This window comes from Corvus kubaryi, unplaced genomic scaffold (assembly GCF_017639235.1).
Source record: "Corvus kubaryi isolate FWS band 111438036 unplaced genomic scaffold, C.kubaryi_AGA036_p1.0 split1-131, whole genome shotgun sequence".
In the NCBI taxonomy this organism is placed as follows: Eukaryota; Metazoa; Chordata; class Aves; order Passeriformes; family Corvidae; genus Corvus; species Corvus kubaryi.
In genome coordinates, this window is record NW_024582073.1 from 2,245,078 (window position 1) to 2,263,820 (window position 18,743).

The window sequence follows — 18,743 nt, forward strand, 5'->3', positions numbered from 1 at the left end:
CCAACCCCGATGGCGTAATTTAAACTTACTCTTACAGCTAATGCCCTGAAATGCCTTGACAGACTTGAGCCACTCCATGCCTTGGTTATACATCTAGGTTTGGCAGTTGTCCAGGGATGAAATACCTGCCTATGTTAGTGCTTTTTGTTGCTGGGGGTCCTCATAGTATGTCTGCACAAAATGTAGCAACAGCCACATTTTCTTTCTTTCCACTTCCCATGGAAATGTTTTAACTGCCACTCTGTAAGCCAGTTTTGGTAATTTGTCCTCTGTCTTCATGAAATGATACAAAAAGGCCGCAGGGTTCACAGCACCACAGAAAGTAAATGCTTCAGCAGGCTCTTAGGGCGTCTGCCCAAAACAGCACAGATATGGATACAAAAATGCTGTTAGCGAGGATTTTCTTGCTATTTTCTAAGTCCGTGAGAGACTTTTCTCTCTCACAGAAGAGGTAGCAGAGTTATGTAAACAATGAAACAGCTGCAGCCTTTAAAAGTCATGTTTATGGTATAGTAGAAAAATATTTTGACAATGGATGTTTTAGGATTTTAGCCAATCACCCCCAAGGGGTGGCTGGTCCTTTGTCCAATTAGACTATGAAGAAAAAAGTCTATAAAAGAGTTTGTAAAATAATTAAATCAATCTTGCTGCACAATTCCTGTCTGCTGGATCTTCTCTCCTCCTCTTCCCTACGGCTGCGGGACATGGTGATAGGGCCTAGGACTGTGGTAATACACAGACTTCTGGATTCCAGTCTCTGCTCCTTATACTGGGTTTTGTCAGATGGTTTCCAAGTGCAAGGGCATTTTTTGTAAAGCCTAGGTAACTAACTTCAGACTCAGTATTTTATTGCAGAGATTTGAATAACTGAAAGTTTATTTTTACAGGGTCGTACTCTTTCAAATCTAGGTTGTAGCTTCTGAATAGGGTTAGAGTTAAAAAATCCCAGGTGTAATATATCGCTTTTTTTATGAATATTTATATGTACAAAATTATGTATTTTAATAAAAAAATTTCAGGTGGGTACTAGTATTTTTATGTAATGCTACTACCTAATTATAATATTCATCTGTGGGAGGAATTTGTAAGTCAAACTAGTGGTGAAAATTAACATTACCCATTCAAGATTAAAGCACATCCTCATGTATTAAATTGTATGTGTAAGAAAAAAAATGCAATATATCCAAGGGCACTATCTGCTGACAGGTTCAGGGTGCCAAATGCCTTCATGGATTCTCAGATATAGGGAAAAATATTGTACATTCAGACCTCACACAAATTAGAAAATATTCATATAAATTTTGGCTTGATTTTAAGGGGATTTCAAACTTGGTATTGCTACAAATTAGTTTCAGATTCATTTTTGAACAATGAGTTTTTGGTCTGATTCTTTTCCTTCTGCAAGTATTAGTCTACAGTTCTTTTACTAGAAACTGTCTTGAAAATATCCTCAGTGGGACAAGAGAGCAAGGCACATCATTAGGTAATGATCATTGTATCACACTGTCAAATCAAAATGAAAAATTTCTGTATCATTTTTTCCCCTTTATTTCAATGCATTTGTATCCTGATATTTAGGTGGAGAAGAAGAGATCAAATAACTACAGAAACCAGGCAGTGTGACTAACAAAATGCTGAAAGTCGCTGTTCAGTAGTTTTTTTTTTCCTTCAGGTTGATAACGTTCTATGTCATACAAAGCAAGAACCTACAGTGGAAGGAGTTTGTATCCACTTACTGCTAAAATGTGCAAGGAGGGAAACTGCCACTGTGATCTTAAACATCAGCAGATTATCAGGGAGCAGCCTGCTCTCCAGGACATTCTACCAGGAACTAGGAGCTCATCACAGCTCAGACAAAAGTTGGTTAGAATCACAAGGCTACCCAAAGCTGAAGGTTTGCTAGTTCTCATTTTATCCCAGCTGGTCTAGGCATCTGTGGGCAGTTCCTAAGCATCCTCTGAATATTTACTTTTATCATTACAGTTTTCCCAACTTACAGAGGAGAACAAGAGCTGGTTTTAAGCAAAGCCTTAATTTATGCAACTTTTTACATAATGTAGTTGCAGCATACACATTTTCTGTGCTGCCAGGAATTTTGCAGATTTTGAACAAGGTTTTATTGAGCCCAGTGACTGCTGCTTATCCGAGGGGTGCCTCTACAGCAGATGGCATGTGCCATTACCCTGCCTTGTTTTCACCTGTCCTTGCATTTTCAGGTCTTTTATGCAGAATTCTGTGGCTGAAAAGCAAAGGTATCTAAAGAGATGACTAAAAGAAGGAAACAAGTCTATTTTTTTGTGATGGTGAGATGCTCTAATTCAAAGTGCTTATACATTCATGTTACCAAAAAAAAAAAATTATTATGACAAAAGAATCTTAATTATATACACTGCAAAGAATATTAGTTTCAAGTGCATTTATTTTGAAATAAACAAGAATATTATATGTATATGTTCATATTTATATTAAATAACATTATTAAACATGAAGAAAAAATAGTCTTAAAAACTAATGTGACACTTTCACATTCTATTTTATATTAAGTAACTATAGATAGGAAATATATAGAAAAATGCTAAAATTGCCTCAAGCCAGCCATAAAAGCAAAGTGCACTATTGCCTAGGGCAGTGGAAGAGCAAAATGGTGATGGTACTGCTGCTTCCTCCAAGGGGAGGATCACTGTGAGTGGGAAGTCATGAATGAAAAGGAAGGACAGGAACCCCTTCAGTGACTCCCAACGTTTTCTTCCCTTTTTTTTGTCCTTCATCACTGAAGTAGTAAACTGGGTTTTGCATATGCTAACAAGAAGCAGTGAGACAGTTCTGCGTACCGAGACGATACATTGAATACAGTTGATTCCCTAAATGATTACACAGGGATTGCACCTTATCTGTGTTCTGCTGTGTCAATTCAAGAACCTTTATCTCAATTCATTTCATTTTTTTCTTGTTGTCAGTAGTTTAAGGACACCAAGGTGGAAATTTTGAATTTATTTATCATGAAATATAAACTGAACTATCATCCTTTGATAGTATTCTGAACTGGCTTGGGTTTTGGGGTTTTTTTTCAGATAAAAGCCACACTTAGCACATATTTTTTCTACAGTTCCCAGTGTGGAATTTCTTAAAAAAAGCTTCCTTCTCATTTTGTTTTGATTTTTCTGTGAGAGATAAATCTTAATATAAATTAAGCATTTCTAAACTTAGGTGCACTGTTACACAGATACCATACATCTATTCACATTACATATAAGATGGTAACTGAAGAACACGTGCATTGAATAAATTTTTAAAGTTTTCTTTCATGTATATGGAGTAGTAAGATATTTAAAAGCATTATTTTAGTTCTGATTGTCTGACTACTAAATATTTGTGTTTCTGATGACAATTTTTTGACATTAGTTTAAGTATGTGTGTATTCAGCTAAAAGTATTTCAAGGCACAGTCTGTTCCTAAACAGATACAGATTTATTCAATGTCCAGTGAACCTTTTCAAGAAGGGTGTAAAAAATATGTGTTATTGTTTGTGTGGATTTAATTCCTACTACCTAACAATAATCTTAATAGGGAGTAAGGAAAAATGCTGTTGCTGAATATCAAACAAGTAATACTCAAGTAATATTACTTAGTGTTGTTCTGTACTGCCACATGCATTCACGTTTTGTTGGTTTTCTGTTTGACACAAACACAAGCTATTTATCTAGTTTTCAGATACTGCATTCCGGAGTAGCAAATTAGACAACTATAACTTCTACTCAGTGCCACTTCATATAAAAGTGCACTATTCACAAGAAACACATGAATTTGTACTCTACCAGAAACATATCAGTGTATGGCAATAAAATTTATAATAAATATTACAAAGTGTGTGTTACATGAATTTGAACATTTTGACTTTTCTTTGACATACTGCTTGTAAGACATCTTAAAATCTGTACTATTTTTTAAAGGATAAATTCATAAACATAATAATAAGACTTGGAGAATTTGAACATTATAGTCCATACAGTACTTTTCTTAGGTAAATACCTATCATTCACATTATCATTGTAACAGCTTTACTCTCTTTGTAAAATAACAGCTTCTAAGAGTTTAATTTGTCCATTCAACTCATATATAATGTTATGATGCTTGAAGTAGTCTCATTTTCACTTTAGCACAAACTTTAAATAGTGCTCTTCTGAAAGCAAATTCACAGTCTAAGCTGATGCAGGCAGTTTCTCTTCGCTGCCAAACATCTTCCTGCCCAGGTGTAAGACTTATTTTTGTTTTCTTTTAAATGACAAATTTATCTCAAAATAATAAAAAATAATATTCAAAAGGTGTTCTTACAAAAAAAGGCTTCTGCCACTCATGTGGCATAGTTAGTTCATCAATTAAATAAAATATATACTGAAAAGCAGTTTTAGGAGTTGATGATCACTACACTAAATGGAAAAGAAGTTCTGTGTTTTGTACTGCAGCTGGAAGATTCACAATTCACCTGGGTTAATTTGTTCTTCATTAAGAATTCATGGGAATAAATAATTCTAGCCAGCGCAGATAATCCTGATTTCTTCCTTTATCTCAGCATATCTCGTCTCCGAAATTGCTTCCATAGATCTCTGAGATGTTCACTGGTTACAGTCATCACACAAGAGTAATATTCCTTCCAACCATACTTTGGAGTCTCCTGTGAAAAACATATAATTGGAAAAAAGATATCATTCACTAAATTCCTTAATTCTACCTTAAATTTTTTTCAGACTCATACACACTAGATAGATGTTTGAATATTAAAATAATGAGAGATCAAATTTACTTCAGTAAAATGAGGGTCATAAATCCATACAAAGGTTAAGTATTCAAAAGGCATCCTCACCTCACAGCACACAGTTAGCATTCAACAAATAGCCTATTTATATTAAAAGATGCAAGAAAGTATTTCTTCTTTATTCAGGTATGTCCACCTCCCTCTCTAGTTTTGCTCCTTGTTTCTTTGTATTGACACTGTACTAAAAAGTTCACCTATGACACCAAACAAAAAGCATAGAAAATTATTGATGTTCATTAAACTGAGGTACCAGCAAAAGCCAAATACCATATAGGCAGATCACATGAAAGCTTCTTTATACTAGATTACCTTAATCCTAAAGTGCATTGTAGTTCAGCAACATGAATAATTGTCAATTGAATGGAGAGGAAATCTGGCCAAGGGCTGGCCTGGGAGATGCACTGCTCTGTGCTCCATACTATCTGTAGTTATCACTGGATCTTATTAATTCTTCCTCTGTTCCTAACTCCACAAGTCTATTTTCACAGCAAGTGTAGAAAGATGGAGAGATACTAAGAATTAGAATAACTGGGGAAAGAAGCCACTTTGCTCCTAGTTTATATGCTGAGCATATGTCACATGGTGTGGAACATCCCTTGGGCCACTTGGGGTCCTGGCTGTGTCCCCTCTCAACTCCTTATGCACACCCAGCCTCCTCACAGGTGGGGTGGGGTGAAAAGCTGAAAAGTCCTTGACTCTGTGTAAGTCCTGCTCATAACAACCAGTACATCAGTGTGTCATCAACAGTATTCTCATCCTATATTTAAAACACAGCACTGTAGCAGGTACTAGGAAGAAAATTAACTTGCTCTTAGCTAAAACCAGGACACATGGTGAGAGACTGTCCAATATCTTGTTTTGGTTGAACTGAGTGAAGGTGTTAAAGAGATTGCCACACTGCAGTACATTAAAACCCACCATTAGACAGTGAAGCCTACATCTATTTATTCTTATCCCTCATCTTGTTTAATTAGAAAGCATAGAATTTTACAGAGAAGTTGTAAATATGCAGAAAACAATCTATTCCACAGTAGTATATGATATAGATGTTAAATGAAATATTAGAAATATTAGATGAATGCATAATTTACTTGAGATTTATAGTCAATCTCATGAAAAAATGCATTACTTGCAAATTGCACTGCATTATTTAACAAAAGCATATTGTTTATTAACCTGTGCTTTAAGATATGCATTTATTTTATGAAACAAGTTCAGAGAAATGTTCATGAAAGTCATTAAAAGAAATGCTGAAATACACTGACTGTTCATCTACTTATTTCTAATATATTTATTTCTAATGTGTGCACTGTTGTACCTACTCTCAGTGCACCAAATCCGCAGAAGGAACAGTCTGTCCACTCATTCTGCAGTGCTTTTGCCTTTCACTGGAATAATCTCCTCCCACTGTATCCAGGTATGTTTTTAAGTTTCTTGTCAGGTTTAGGATCAAAAGTGCAAGTTCTGCAATTTCCAGTTACTTTTGTAAGATGAGTCAGGAAGGTGTGCCTAATCACACACTTCTCACCTCTCTGCTTTAGAGAAGAGGTAAGCAAAAGTCTCTTCAAACAGTAAGCAACAGCCGCTTTTGTTTTTTTTAAAGCTATCTTTTACAATAGATGTATTCAATTGCTGTGTACTAGGAAAGTATATAAATTTAAAGCTTTAAAAAGATTAGCTACATGACAAATTTAATCTCACTTGACAGAATGAAGTATTTACAAAAGACAGCAATTTATAGTTGAAATGGCTGGAAATGAGGTTCTGAATCCATGCTTCAGTTTTTCATGTCTTTTTCAAAAGAAATTTCCTTCCTCAGTCAGTCTCAAGGTACTCTTTTCAGCTATTAACCATTACCTCCTAAAAGCTTTTAATGAGAAATTTTGAAACTTCACAATATTCAGACAATCTAGAAATCAGTTATTTTAATACAAAAAATCTTAAGATGCTCAGAAAATTAATAGTACACAGAAATTAATTTCTAGATTTACATTTGTGATGTAATAGTTACTTTCAATACTTCAGTAGTCAATAAAATCACAGTTATGGCCTAAGTATCTATTACAGTTACTGAGCACACAAATAGTTTAGCGAACAGTACTTTAAATGGACTGTAATCCCTTTGTAAGTTGGTCTCTAGCATCCCTTTTTGGAAATTAACTTTGAAAGGGCTTTGTTAGAAACTTCCTAGATAATCCTTCCACACGACATTCAAAGCAGAGCTTTGCTCCATGCTCTGTTAGGCAGTTCTCTACAAACATGTTTTTCAGTTCTCCCTGCAATGTGTGCAAAGGAGCACCTGCCAATTCGAGTCAGGCTGTGTGCCCTGCAGGGGCCACACACAGCTTGTACAGTTATTCCCCAAGGAGAAATTTTCATTATTTATTATACACGTACAACATTCTTTACACTGTGGAATAATGGCATTAGTGCATTTTGGAGATACGTGACATACAGCACAATGTGCTGTTTACCACTTTTCAGAGTGCAGATTCAAAGCAGGGTATAATCTGTGGTAAGCGTGCCAAGTATCTTAATCTCCTTCACCAGAGTTCTACATTTACTGTAGAAAAGCACAATGTTTCAAAGCACAATGAACTGTACATTTATATTTGGAAAAATTAATAGTAGTTGCACTGCACCTAACTTTGGGATGTAGTTGCAGCTGATTTTTGTATTTCATGTACATTTATGTGCTTCTTTGGACATCAGACTGAAATTTAATTACCCACTGAAATTGTTCAATTTCAAATCAAATTATTCCATTTTTATTATCTTTTCAATTTACACACTAAATGGAAAATAATGATTTTTAGAATTATATAAATCCACTTTCACTCCACGATGTATGGCAAAGACAGAACTATCTCTGTTCTGCTCCACACTATTTTCACCAAATCACTTCACATGCCTTCGCTAAAGTTTCTGTTTCCATTAACTGGCACTTGCAATGAACCTTGGTAGAAGCTTACAACAAATCTGAAGAAATATTATGAGTTATGCAATGTTTTGCACAAAATGGAACTCTTAACAACTGGTTCTGTCACTGTAATGCCTGGGCTTGATCTCAGAGGTCTTTCCTGACCTTAACAATTCTGTGATCCTGACTCGTGTTAAGAGACAAGAAGCACTTGCTCAAGTGAAGAGCAGTAGCGAACTAATGTGTCAGCAGGGAAGAGGGAATTTTATACATACAAGGCTTACATTGTATTCTTCAGTGCACAAGCAACAGCTATTTGTTACAGACCTACTCAAGCAAGCTTGCGTACAAGAGTAATTTTGGTACTAGCATCCAGGAGCTCCAGGTGGGAAGCACAACAGGGTAAATAACCAGCAGCCTCTACATTAACTCAGTGAGGCTGCCTGTAGCCAAGTCCATGCCCTGACATCTAACCTGGTTTCTCTGTCTCCAAATGGGTAGTGTAGACATACTGTAATTCAATTTTTTTTTGGAAAATGACTTTATACAGAATGAAACATCACCCTTTATAAATCTCCATGGTACATTTTTTCCCAGTTTACATCATCTCAGTATATGAATTAATTAATTTAGTGCCTGAATTTAGATCTGACAAGGTGGTGATTGATGTATGTACACTTGATGCTTTTACCACAGTCTCTCTTTTTGTCACCAAGATAATTCTATTGATTAGGCACTGGATTCCTTTGTGTCACTGCATTTTCTTGTACTTGGTCACATACCCTTCACTGAAATGATTAGGGAAGCATCATGACTGTGTAGCATTTTGCCAGTTTCCTGCAAGAGCTGTTCCACATCTTGGAAAGTTTACAGTTTAAACAATGCAACTATAATGTGGGTTCTGACAAAAAGACGAAGTACTCCTAATAATTGTTTTTAAAATTACATGAGAAAAGAAGAAAGGAAGCTTTGAAAGTCAGAAGATTAAGCTAAAGCCATGACTTTCCTCTCACGTGACTAGTGACTTGGATTACTAAAATGCTGTTTAAACTACTTTATTAGTCATTTACACTTCCCATTAGTAAGGTGGAGAAACCAGACGCTTTGTTAAGATCAAATTTCCTGTTCTGTCCCTCACATATTAGTACAATGCTTCAGTATTAGGTTTATAATACTAAAAAGGAAGCATAATTTTAAAAGTGTTAATAGTTAATCAAAATAATAAAGACATAATCCTATGGGTGCTAAATGTTACACATACAGGAGGAAGAGCATATGCAGATCAAACAGAACTCATCTTTCTAGTAGGACAAACCAGCTGTGTACCCCCGGACATGCCCCAAACCATCTCTACTGCTGAATTTCAAAGGACCAGCCTGCTCAAAAGATGTGACACTTCACTGGAAAAAAAAAAAAAGGTCTGAGAAGTTCCAAAGAACATGGTTTGTGCTACATGACATGCTGTGACACAGGAACATGTCAATACTTCAGATACATTCCCTCTCCCTTGCCTATCTTGTGCAGGGGTCTACAAAAGAAAACGGTAGTGGGACTGGAGAGCTGATGGGCTACCAGTCTGGGTAAAGAGACCCCATCTCTCATCCTTACAGACTCAGATTTTACACTGCTGATGGAAGCCAGATATCCCCCCAGATGAAGAGGTTCCAAGGTGCTTCGCTTTGCTTTCCTGACATGCTATTTCAGAGTTAGGAAGGAAGGAATAATCAGATACAAGTGCTCGGAGAGGCATATGACAGAACAGAGGAGGACTCAGAAGGCCAATATGACAATGTATGGAGCCATCTGAAGATGGTTATTGAACAAAAAAATCTCAGCTTAATATTGTGCCTCAGAATTAAAAACAGCAGGGGAATGACAGTCAAACCCTCCTGGATCAGGAGCATGAGATGTGCTGTACCCCTCACAGGGTCACTCAGAGCAGACCACTGGCCATGGGGCCTTTGCTCCTCCCCTCTGTAAAAAATACATCTGGGAGCCAACAGCCTTCATAGCAACTCCTGCAAAGTCTTTACATGGAAACAGGAAAAACCCTTGAATTGCAAAGGAACAAACTCTTGCTTCACGTAAGAGGAGAAATGTGTACTAACACAGCGTCTGCTGTGTCCACTGTGTGACAGTTTCACAATATGGCTACAGAATACGTGCACCTCAGTATTTACCAAAACCCCCAGTACAACGGAATTGCACGAATGGACATTCATGTAGTGAATATGTGAAAACAGCCATGGTGATCATGTGTGGACACAGTGCTGATTTTTCAAAATTGCTGGTACAGCATTAATTTAACCAATAATACATTATTGCTTTCAAGAATGTAACAGTATAAATCAAAATAGAATCCAGTCACTGAAAGTCAGAAAAATCTGCCTCTACAATCTTCCTTGGTAACTACTTATTAGCTATAAGTACCTGAGAAATTACTTAAGAAGGGGTAACAGGACAGACAGAAAACAGCAACAGAAACTATGAAAGAATACTTTTCCTAATTCCAAACACAGTACAAAATCGCAGCTGGCTTACAAAACAGTGACAGTGTGAGTCAGTCATTACCAGCTCCAGGATAAAATTCTACTGCTTCAGTCAATCCCACAATGTGATGCCTTGAGCTACTACATTGCTTGCAGTCATATAACCTATTCCTGAGTTTTGGAACAGGAAACAAAGCAGTGACAGCTCAACACTCAGCCATTCCTGCAGGCATGCCAGCACACTCAGACTGGTGGCTAACACATACCGTCATTTATCTGCTATAGAGCTCCTTCCTCACGCAGGATTTGAAAGTAGTATACCTCTGTATAGGTTTGTAGCCCTGTGGAGCAGAAGTGCGCAGATGCAGACAACATGTGGAGGCAGCCAGGGGTAAGCGTAAGACAACGGTATCATGAAAATACAAAAAAATGGCTTTAATTGACAAATAGCTAGGAGATACAGTACAGTATGTGTTATGCAAAATGTTTACCATTTAGTCATTAAGTTCCAAGTCTTTCAGTTTAAAAATAGAATTTGTAAAGGAAAGGGAATCTTCTTATATATTTTTAAATTTGGGGAAAAGAAAGGGAAAATAATTATTTTAACTAAACAGTAAGCAAAACTAAAGCTTTTCATGTCTGAATATTTTTAATAAATTTATGGCAATATTCTGACTGACCACTTGATGGCAGCTTAACATATGAGATTATTTCAAACTACTAAGACAAAAACAAGGTTTCAAGTTAAGGTACTAAATTGCAGAAAAAGAGAAATTTCATTTGGTAAAGTCTTTTCCAAAAACGTATCTAAAATCTGTATTAAAATGAGCATTTATTGTGTTCTTATAAGAGGTAGTACCTGACCCTCCTGAAGTTTGTAAGTTCAAAGCTAAGCTTTTAAATAGGACAAATCTGGTACATACTGACTGACGTTTCAGAACTGCATTTTCATTGCACTTGTGTAACTCTTTGCTCTTAAATAGGTTTACTTTAGTCTGGCTATATAACCACAAAATGCCCTTTTCTAAAATACAGGGTCCCAGTACCAAGTTCTAATGCCCTCAAGATTCTGGGCAAACATTTTAGTGAAACAACTTTTAAAAAGGTTGAATTGCTAAGTCCAAGATGTAAAATTGTACTTCAAATCATAGGCCTAATTGAAATTTTTATTTTGGGATGTTTTTGGAAAGATAATCAGACACTACATTAATTGTCAGACATTAATTGTGGGACACTTAACATTAAAATCAGGCATTTGTACTTCATAAACGGGTTCAGATTTCTCATGGCCAGGATTTCTATGTTGCTACAAAATACTGAATAAGCCAAAGCTGTTATGATCTTTTATCTGTATAATGGAACTGACTGAATCTTTGAATATGGATTCAAAATACAGTTACTGATAAAGAAAAGGTTATTGATAAGTTATTGATAAAGAAAAGGTTAGTGATTTGTTAGTTTTGATTTAGCGCAAGATGACATTTGAGCCCTCCACATTGTAGGAGCAAGAGGGCAAAGTTTTACTTGTTTTGGACACACTAAATACTCTGTAACTTTTAATGTACAAACAATAGGAAGCAATTAATGACAGTTTCCACCATCTGGAAAAAAGGTTCTTAGGCATTTTCTACTTATCATTCTAAACCAAGACTGCAGTGGGTGGGAGATGTTTTTATTAAGGCAAAATTTTTACAGATTTTTTTTTTTTTTTATGAAAGCAAATTTTTGCAGAATTTTTACTATTATCCACTTGTGGAAAAACTTGGTGTGACACTTAGGAAAACTTAGTGGAAATTGTAATTCCTCAGTTTAATACTGTAATTGTCTTGGAATACTACTGATTAGCGAAGAGAATGCATTTAACTGAATTACAGGACCAAATCACAACTATCTCCTATGTAATTCAGGAGATTTCTAGTATTTAACTTAAATCAGAATTATAATTTATGAAAGACTATTATTCTTCTGAATATTGGCTATTCTTTATAGTTTTTTTGCAGGCCACTGGAATATTTTATAGTGGTCCAGGCAAAAGCAAGATACACACAGAAGACTGAATAGTGCTGGATGATACAGATTTTTAAGAATTATATGTGATTTCTGTCATGCATTTTGTGAAATAGAAACATGTAATACAATTACAAGAATTACTTAGTAAGCGGACTGTTTTCTGGTTAAATTCACATACACTGCACATTTACAATTAGTAAACAATTAAAACATATAGCTGAACAGCTTGAAACAATTGTGAAACAATCATCATTACCACACCATAATAAAAGGAATTGAGGACCAACGAGGAAATAAGTTTTTTACAAATGGAGTGGTTGTTATCCGCGTTTTATGTTTGATCATAATATTACAGAAATAACAAGTAAACTATTAGACTCAACACCACTTCACAGAAAGTTCTAAAATTACATTTGGGAAGCTAACTAAAATTAACTAAAATTACAGAAATAACATATTGAAATGTGACTTTAGGAACCATAATACAGTTTAAGATTTATGTCTAAGCAGTAAAACAATAAGGTTGTTAGTTAGAACACCATTTTACATTTAGTTAAAAATGTTATCACCTGTCATATGAAGAAAAAAAATGACTGCAAGTAATTTCTTGCCCTCTAGCTTATTATACTTGAATATATTAGGTACAGGGTTTAATTATTAAAATCACCTCTGGACTAGAACATAGCATTGTTCAACACCACTTCACTAATTCTTTATTTGAAAATTAAAACTACCTTCTGCTGCAACTCTTTCCAACTTGGTATTTTATATAATGTTTTAGAAGAGCATTTAGAGTTGACCTTTAACTAAACTTCCTGAGCTTGAGAGAGACAAATTCTCTTTTCTCTGCAAGCAATACAGAGATAATTGCGGCCCTTGTTAAAATTCTTAATGCTAATCTATGAATCACACAATACAGAAGAAATGACAGTGTAGAGGGATTTCTCATCTCCTATTTGGTTTGCCCACTATAAAGGTACATCATGTCCTCTAAGTATTGTTTTCTAACAAAAAAAAAAAAAAAATCAAGAATTTATGAAGGATTTTATCTTACAGGTTGCTTCAGTGTTTCTATAAAATGTATGTCTTTAAACATATGCACTGCTGGTTTGAAATCTACAGATGCTAAAGTAGTGGTAAGTAGCAAAGTCAACTAAGATAAGTATAAAAATTAGAATCCTTACCCTAAACCCTCGATTGAGTCTGTCTTTCATAATGCCAATAAATTCTTTGTAACTCAACTGGTCATCTCTGTCGACATCAAAAATCTTGAACACTGTGTTCACCAAATGTGCTGAAAGCTTCACACCTGTGGCTACATACACAGCACGCTTGAATTCATCTGCATAAGGAGAGCACCAGAAAAAAAATTTAAAAAGTGAATTTAATGGTACTTTGTGAACAGCCTATTATGAAATACAAGTAAACTTTTAACCTGAGTTTTCACATTTAAATACTCAAAAAAACAAGAAGTGAAAATTAAGACTAAATTTCACAGTTCTAAACTAAGTAGTTCTTAACTGATATAAAATGACACTGCTTAATTGGTGCCAATTGTTTTCCACAGAAGATAACAATCCATATATTATACTGTGTGCAATAACAAAATTAGAAAAACATATAATTAAACCTATGCCACATATATGGCATTTACTTATTTGACACAACACTGAACCCAAGAAATAGAGCAGGAGAAAATGACACAATCCCTTGGTAAGGGCACATGAGGTAGGACCATCCTGGTGTTACTGGGTCACACCCATGAAGAGGCTACTTGAGGAGAGCATGCAAGTGACGACTTTGCATATTGCTCACCTTGTACTCCCCAAGCATCACAACTGTTTTATTAAGGGTTTTAGTAGGTCATACATGCCTAGTTCTTTCAGTACCCACTTACTGATTTGTTAAAAATCTGTCTGATCTGTCTTTGGACCTTGTGACACTGTTTTCTTCTACAGCCTTTGTAGAAGGCCAAGTTTCAGATGCTCACTGTGTAAAGAAAGGCTTTTGTTTGCTTTAATCTGATCTCTCACTGGTGTCATCAAGTGCCTCTTAACTCCTGTATTGTAGGATTTGATGGACAACTATTCTGCATTCAGCTTGTCCCCCATTTACATGACTTTGCACAATATCTCTCATGATATGACCAAGCCTTCTCCTCTGAAAGCTGGAGTCCTAGCATTTTTAGCCTTTTACTGGAAATATTAAAACTAGGAAATACAAAACATATTTGCATTTTTGTCAACAGTTCTATATGGACATCAATGTATTTTTGTAAAAATACAGATATTTACCTTGACCTATGGAACGACTTGCAAAATTATACATTTGCATTGCAATTGTAAAGTCTTCTAGATTGTTCAAGAATTGAAAAAATGATCTAAATTCTTCAAATGTGATACCCTAAAAAGCAGGAGAACAATATGCACTGTAAGAATTACCAGTAGTAACAACAACTGAATAAACAAACCTTGCAATTATATATGTCTACTTCATTTAAGAACAGATACCACACCCATTAAAAAAAAAAGGGGGATTTATAGTAAAAGTCAGTAAAGCAGAGAACTGGAGTTTCTTGAGGAATGCAGTATGTCCTTCCTCTGTGCGACTGCAACAAGACTGCAATTCTCATCAGAGCAAATCAAAAATACTGTTCCATTGCTGAGGGCAATTTTTAAGAATTCCAGGATTATTACAATACAGTAGTCAATATTGAGAATAAAAAATGTAGGTTTGGAAGAACACTGGAGTGTGTTTACTACTGAAAACCTGCAAACCACTATTATATATATGTGAGTGTGTCTGCTCATATAAATACATTGAATGAATCCATAAATGTGTTATGATCTACCTTAAGCCTGTATTTTAAGGTGCAATTTTTACATATCCAGATTTAGACACCCAAGTCTCTTCAGCTGATACTCCAAGTATCAAGTACTGGAAGGTTTGTTCAGCTTTTAAAAAAATCTATTGCATTTTGACCAGACTTTAGAGTATCTTCTGTGAAAGTTTCACTGAAAGTTTCTTGTTAAAAGAGTTTACTTTATCTTCATTCCTTGTGATATTTTTTCTGCTCTTCTCTCGTCTTAATTAGAGATCCAAAGATCTGATAAACTATCTCTAAATCAATTTTGAAAGAGACCTGAAAATGAGACTTTGAATTAAGCCAGGACCATTACCTATATCAAATTCCCATTGGTCTCAGCCATTCTGAACATGGAATGGCATTCCTTGTCAAACCTTGATCTCCCTAGACTCATTTAACTATAATTCCTGGCTATTTTTCTGTTTGCTTTTATCCTTTTATCCCGTTTAAGTACTTGTCTCTGAAAATATACTTGAAGGCAATAATAAGACCTGTGAGCCTTTCTGTTCAAACTAAAACATTGATCTATGTCTGTCCTCAAACATATACATAGCCTTTATGGTATGTTGGAACACAGAAAACATACAAATGTAAGTTTGTGCCAGAGGAGAAGATGGCAGAGGTTGGATGCAAACCAATATGAAACAGCAAGGACTGTGGAAAATGTGGACAGCAGCGTAATACTGTTATAATAGAAGAATTTAATAGGTCTCCACACACTTGAGATGTAAACCCCTGCTTAAATGATCCTACATAAGTGCTAGCTAAGATTTATAAACTCTTTGGTGAGCTTGGCCCATCTCCATTGTGAATTGCTTTTCTCAACAAGCAGATCCTTCACAATTGGGAGGAAACTTTCATACATGCAAGTAGAACAACCTCCTTATTTAAATTTTTATCCTAAAAACTTAGTATTTTTGTTTCATTGCATTTGACACTAATAGTTTATGTGTCCAAGTTCTAGTTCTCGCACTGTGTTTAGACTGAAAACTCTATCGGACTGGAATAATTCTGTCATGCATTTGTGAAATTCCCAGATCAGTGAAACTTCGTGGCAAAATAGCCATCGTAGAAAACATCCACCGAAGTCTTGAGCTGACATTTTCAGGTTCACAAATCCTTCATGTGCACTTATTTGTCTGTAAAAATTCTGAATGCACAAAATAAGTGTAAGAGGTCAGGCTACTGCAAAAATCGTGTTTGCGTGCATGACTTTTGCTTTTCCTAATAAACTGTCTCTTTCTCATCCCTCAAGTTTCTGGCTTTTACCCTTCCAATTCTCTCTCTGATCCTGCTGGTGGGGGAGTGAGTGAACGGCTTTGTGGGGCTTGGTCAATGGCTGGGGTTAAACCACGACAAAAAAAAGAAGCTAACTTTTTTATTTATGTGGACAGATTAGATTTTACTACATCAAAGAAAATTCAGATTAATGTACCAATGCTGCTAAAAATGCACTTTCTTCAGAGCTGATATCCATAGCAATTCACGATGCCAGCTTAAATGAATCACTGCTTGGCATCTAGTTAGTAAAAGGAGGAAGACATCCTGTGAGCAGGCAGCATGCCAGCTGAACATTTTAATGTAACTAAAATATTACAAAAGATCATCATGTTGCTTTAGGGGCTTCTTCGTACAGTGCCGTGAAAGATTAACATCACCAGCTGTGAGAGTAGGGGCTTATTACTTTACAGACTCGACTAATTTTTCTTCTAAATGGAATCCTCTGGTTAGTATTAGTATTGCAGCATATCACTGTCATGAAGTAGAGAGCACATTTTATAATTTTCAAATTATAGTGTTATGGCAAGTGTAAAAAATGTGACAACATTTGAACAACATATGAACAACACCTCCATGGCAGTAAGAGGCAAAGTCTCATTCTCAAAAGCCTGTGGCCAGCATTAAGAGATGTCACAGGGATTTACTTTTTCCACTGTACTGACAGGACATTTACCAAGCCAATGATACAAAGTTATGAAAAACAGCAATGTCTTCTTTCACTTAATGGAGGTATAGCATATGGCATACAGATACATGGCACCAGTCCAGTGCCAGGACATTCCCAGAACACAGCATAAAAGTATATTTGTAAACAAGTGACAAAGCTTTCTACATGTAAGTTTTCCTTCACTGATGGTCCCACCAGAGACCAAGAAGAGGAAATTACAGTGGAATACTTGCTATGACATTGGAAGACCTAGAGATGAACTTCAAAGAATACTTTCTTGTGCTCAAAAAAAAATGTCTGTACTTATATTAACCTCACCTTTGACATTCAAAGTATTTCTCTATACCTACAACTGTCATTATTTTTCAGTTTCTCAGGTGATACTTACATGTGGATACTAAAAAGCTAGATGGAGAGGAATTTTCCAGCTTTCTGCAGCATCCTGGGAAGTTTTCCTTCCTCACGCAAGCTAGCAGAAAACAGTTTGAGGTTTTTGTAAACCAAGACTGTATCTAAAACCTGCTAACTTGTTTTCCAGTTTTTCTTATGGTACTTTCGAAGGTTGTTTTAAAATGGATGTTGTGGAGTCTCAGCCAATCATTCTGGGGGTGGTTGATCAAGGGACCAATAATGTCATGCCACTCTGGTGACCTAAGGTATATAACCGGATTTATAATTAATTAAATGCCCCACTTTCTCCTGAACTTGAATCCTGTGTCATTCTTGCCATCCTCGGTACAACACCTACACTTACATCATTGTTTTTATGCAAGACCTGAAGTGAGTGGCTTTGTTTTTTTAGATTTCCATCTGGAACCATGCAGTTATAGCAGTTCTGTTGCACTGTCTTGGCTCTGAATATTGAAAGCTGCACAGACCTTTTATGGCAGTTTGATCTGAGCACCTCAGCAGCTAGACCAGGAACTTGGAAAGGGTGACTGAGCAGGAACTCTGATCCCAATCTTACTTCTTCATCTTACACCTAATCTGGTCAAAGAGATAGCCCTGCTTTCCCAGCTATATTTAACTCTCAGTGGCCCTAACTGCTGTAAAACCACAGGAAGAACCAGATAATCCAAATATCTGAACACAAAACTGTTGATTTTTTGGAGTGTGCTTCTATCAGGTCAGTTGACTGATCTTACTTACTGTGAAGACTGAAATGACAATGTCATTTCTCAAATAAAGAAACCCCAAACAAACTGTTCAAACTGATTTATTACTTTTCTTTGCAAGCTCTGCTGTAAATGTTATTAAAGGATATAGCTATTGAAAGAGTTAGATTTCTAGGCTAGATTAATCTGATTTCCTTCTGTAAACACAAACAGAAGAAGTATATCCAAAACATCCTTTGTTTGAAGGGTTGCTTTTAATGTTATCCTCTAGATTATCATTGATGCATAGTTGCTACTACATTTCTCTCAGATACACTTCTGACAACATATTTGTTGTTAAACAAATCAAGAACTATCTACCTCATGACCTTTACTGTTTATAGTATATCTGTCTCTTCAGTCATTAAAAAACCCACACATCCAACAATAATTACAATCGATCTACTATTAAGACTATGAAACAATGAGATAAAATGTGATGTTATTTCTGAAGAGATGCTACTCCAGTGGCAGTGCAAAGAAGGAAGGACAGGGAAGGAGAGGAGAGGAGAGGAGAGGAGAGGAGAGGAGAGGAGAGGAGAG

The 18,743-nt window shown here is 35.8% G+C and overlaps 1 protein-coding gene across 1 annotated transcript in view; it reads right to left on the reverse strand.

Moving 5' to 3' along the window:
• Positions 1–2,401: 2,401 nt before the first annotated feature.
• MICU3 (mitochondrial calcium uptake family member 3) overlaps positions 2,402–18,743 on the reverse strand; it is a 54,404-nt gene continuing 38,062 nt past the window's right edge. The window contains exons 12-14 of the mRNA XM_042052930.1: positions 14,527–14,635; positions 13,417–13,574; positions 2,402–4,672 (exon numbers count right to left, since the gene is read on the reverse strand). Coding sequence (XP_041908864.1) covers positions 4,562–4,672; positions 13,417–13,574; positions 14,527–14,635 — 378 coding nt within the window. The 3' untranslated portion in view covers positions 2,402–4,561. The remainder of the gene's footprint in view (positions 4,673–13,416; positions 13,575–14,526; positions 14,636–18,743) is intronic.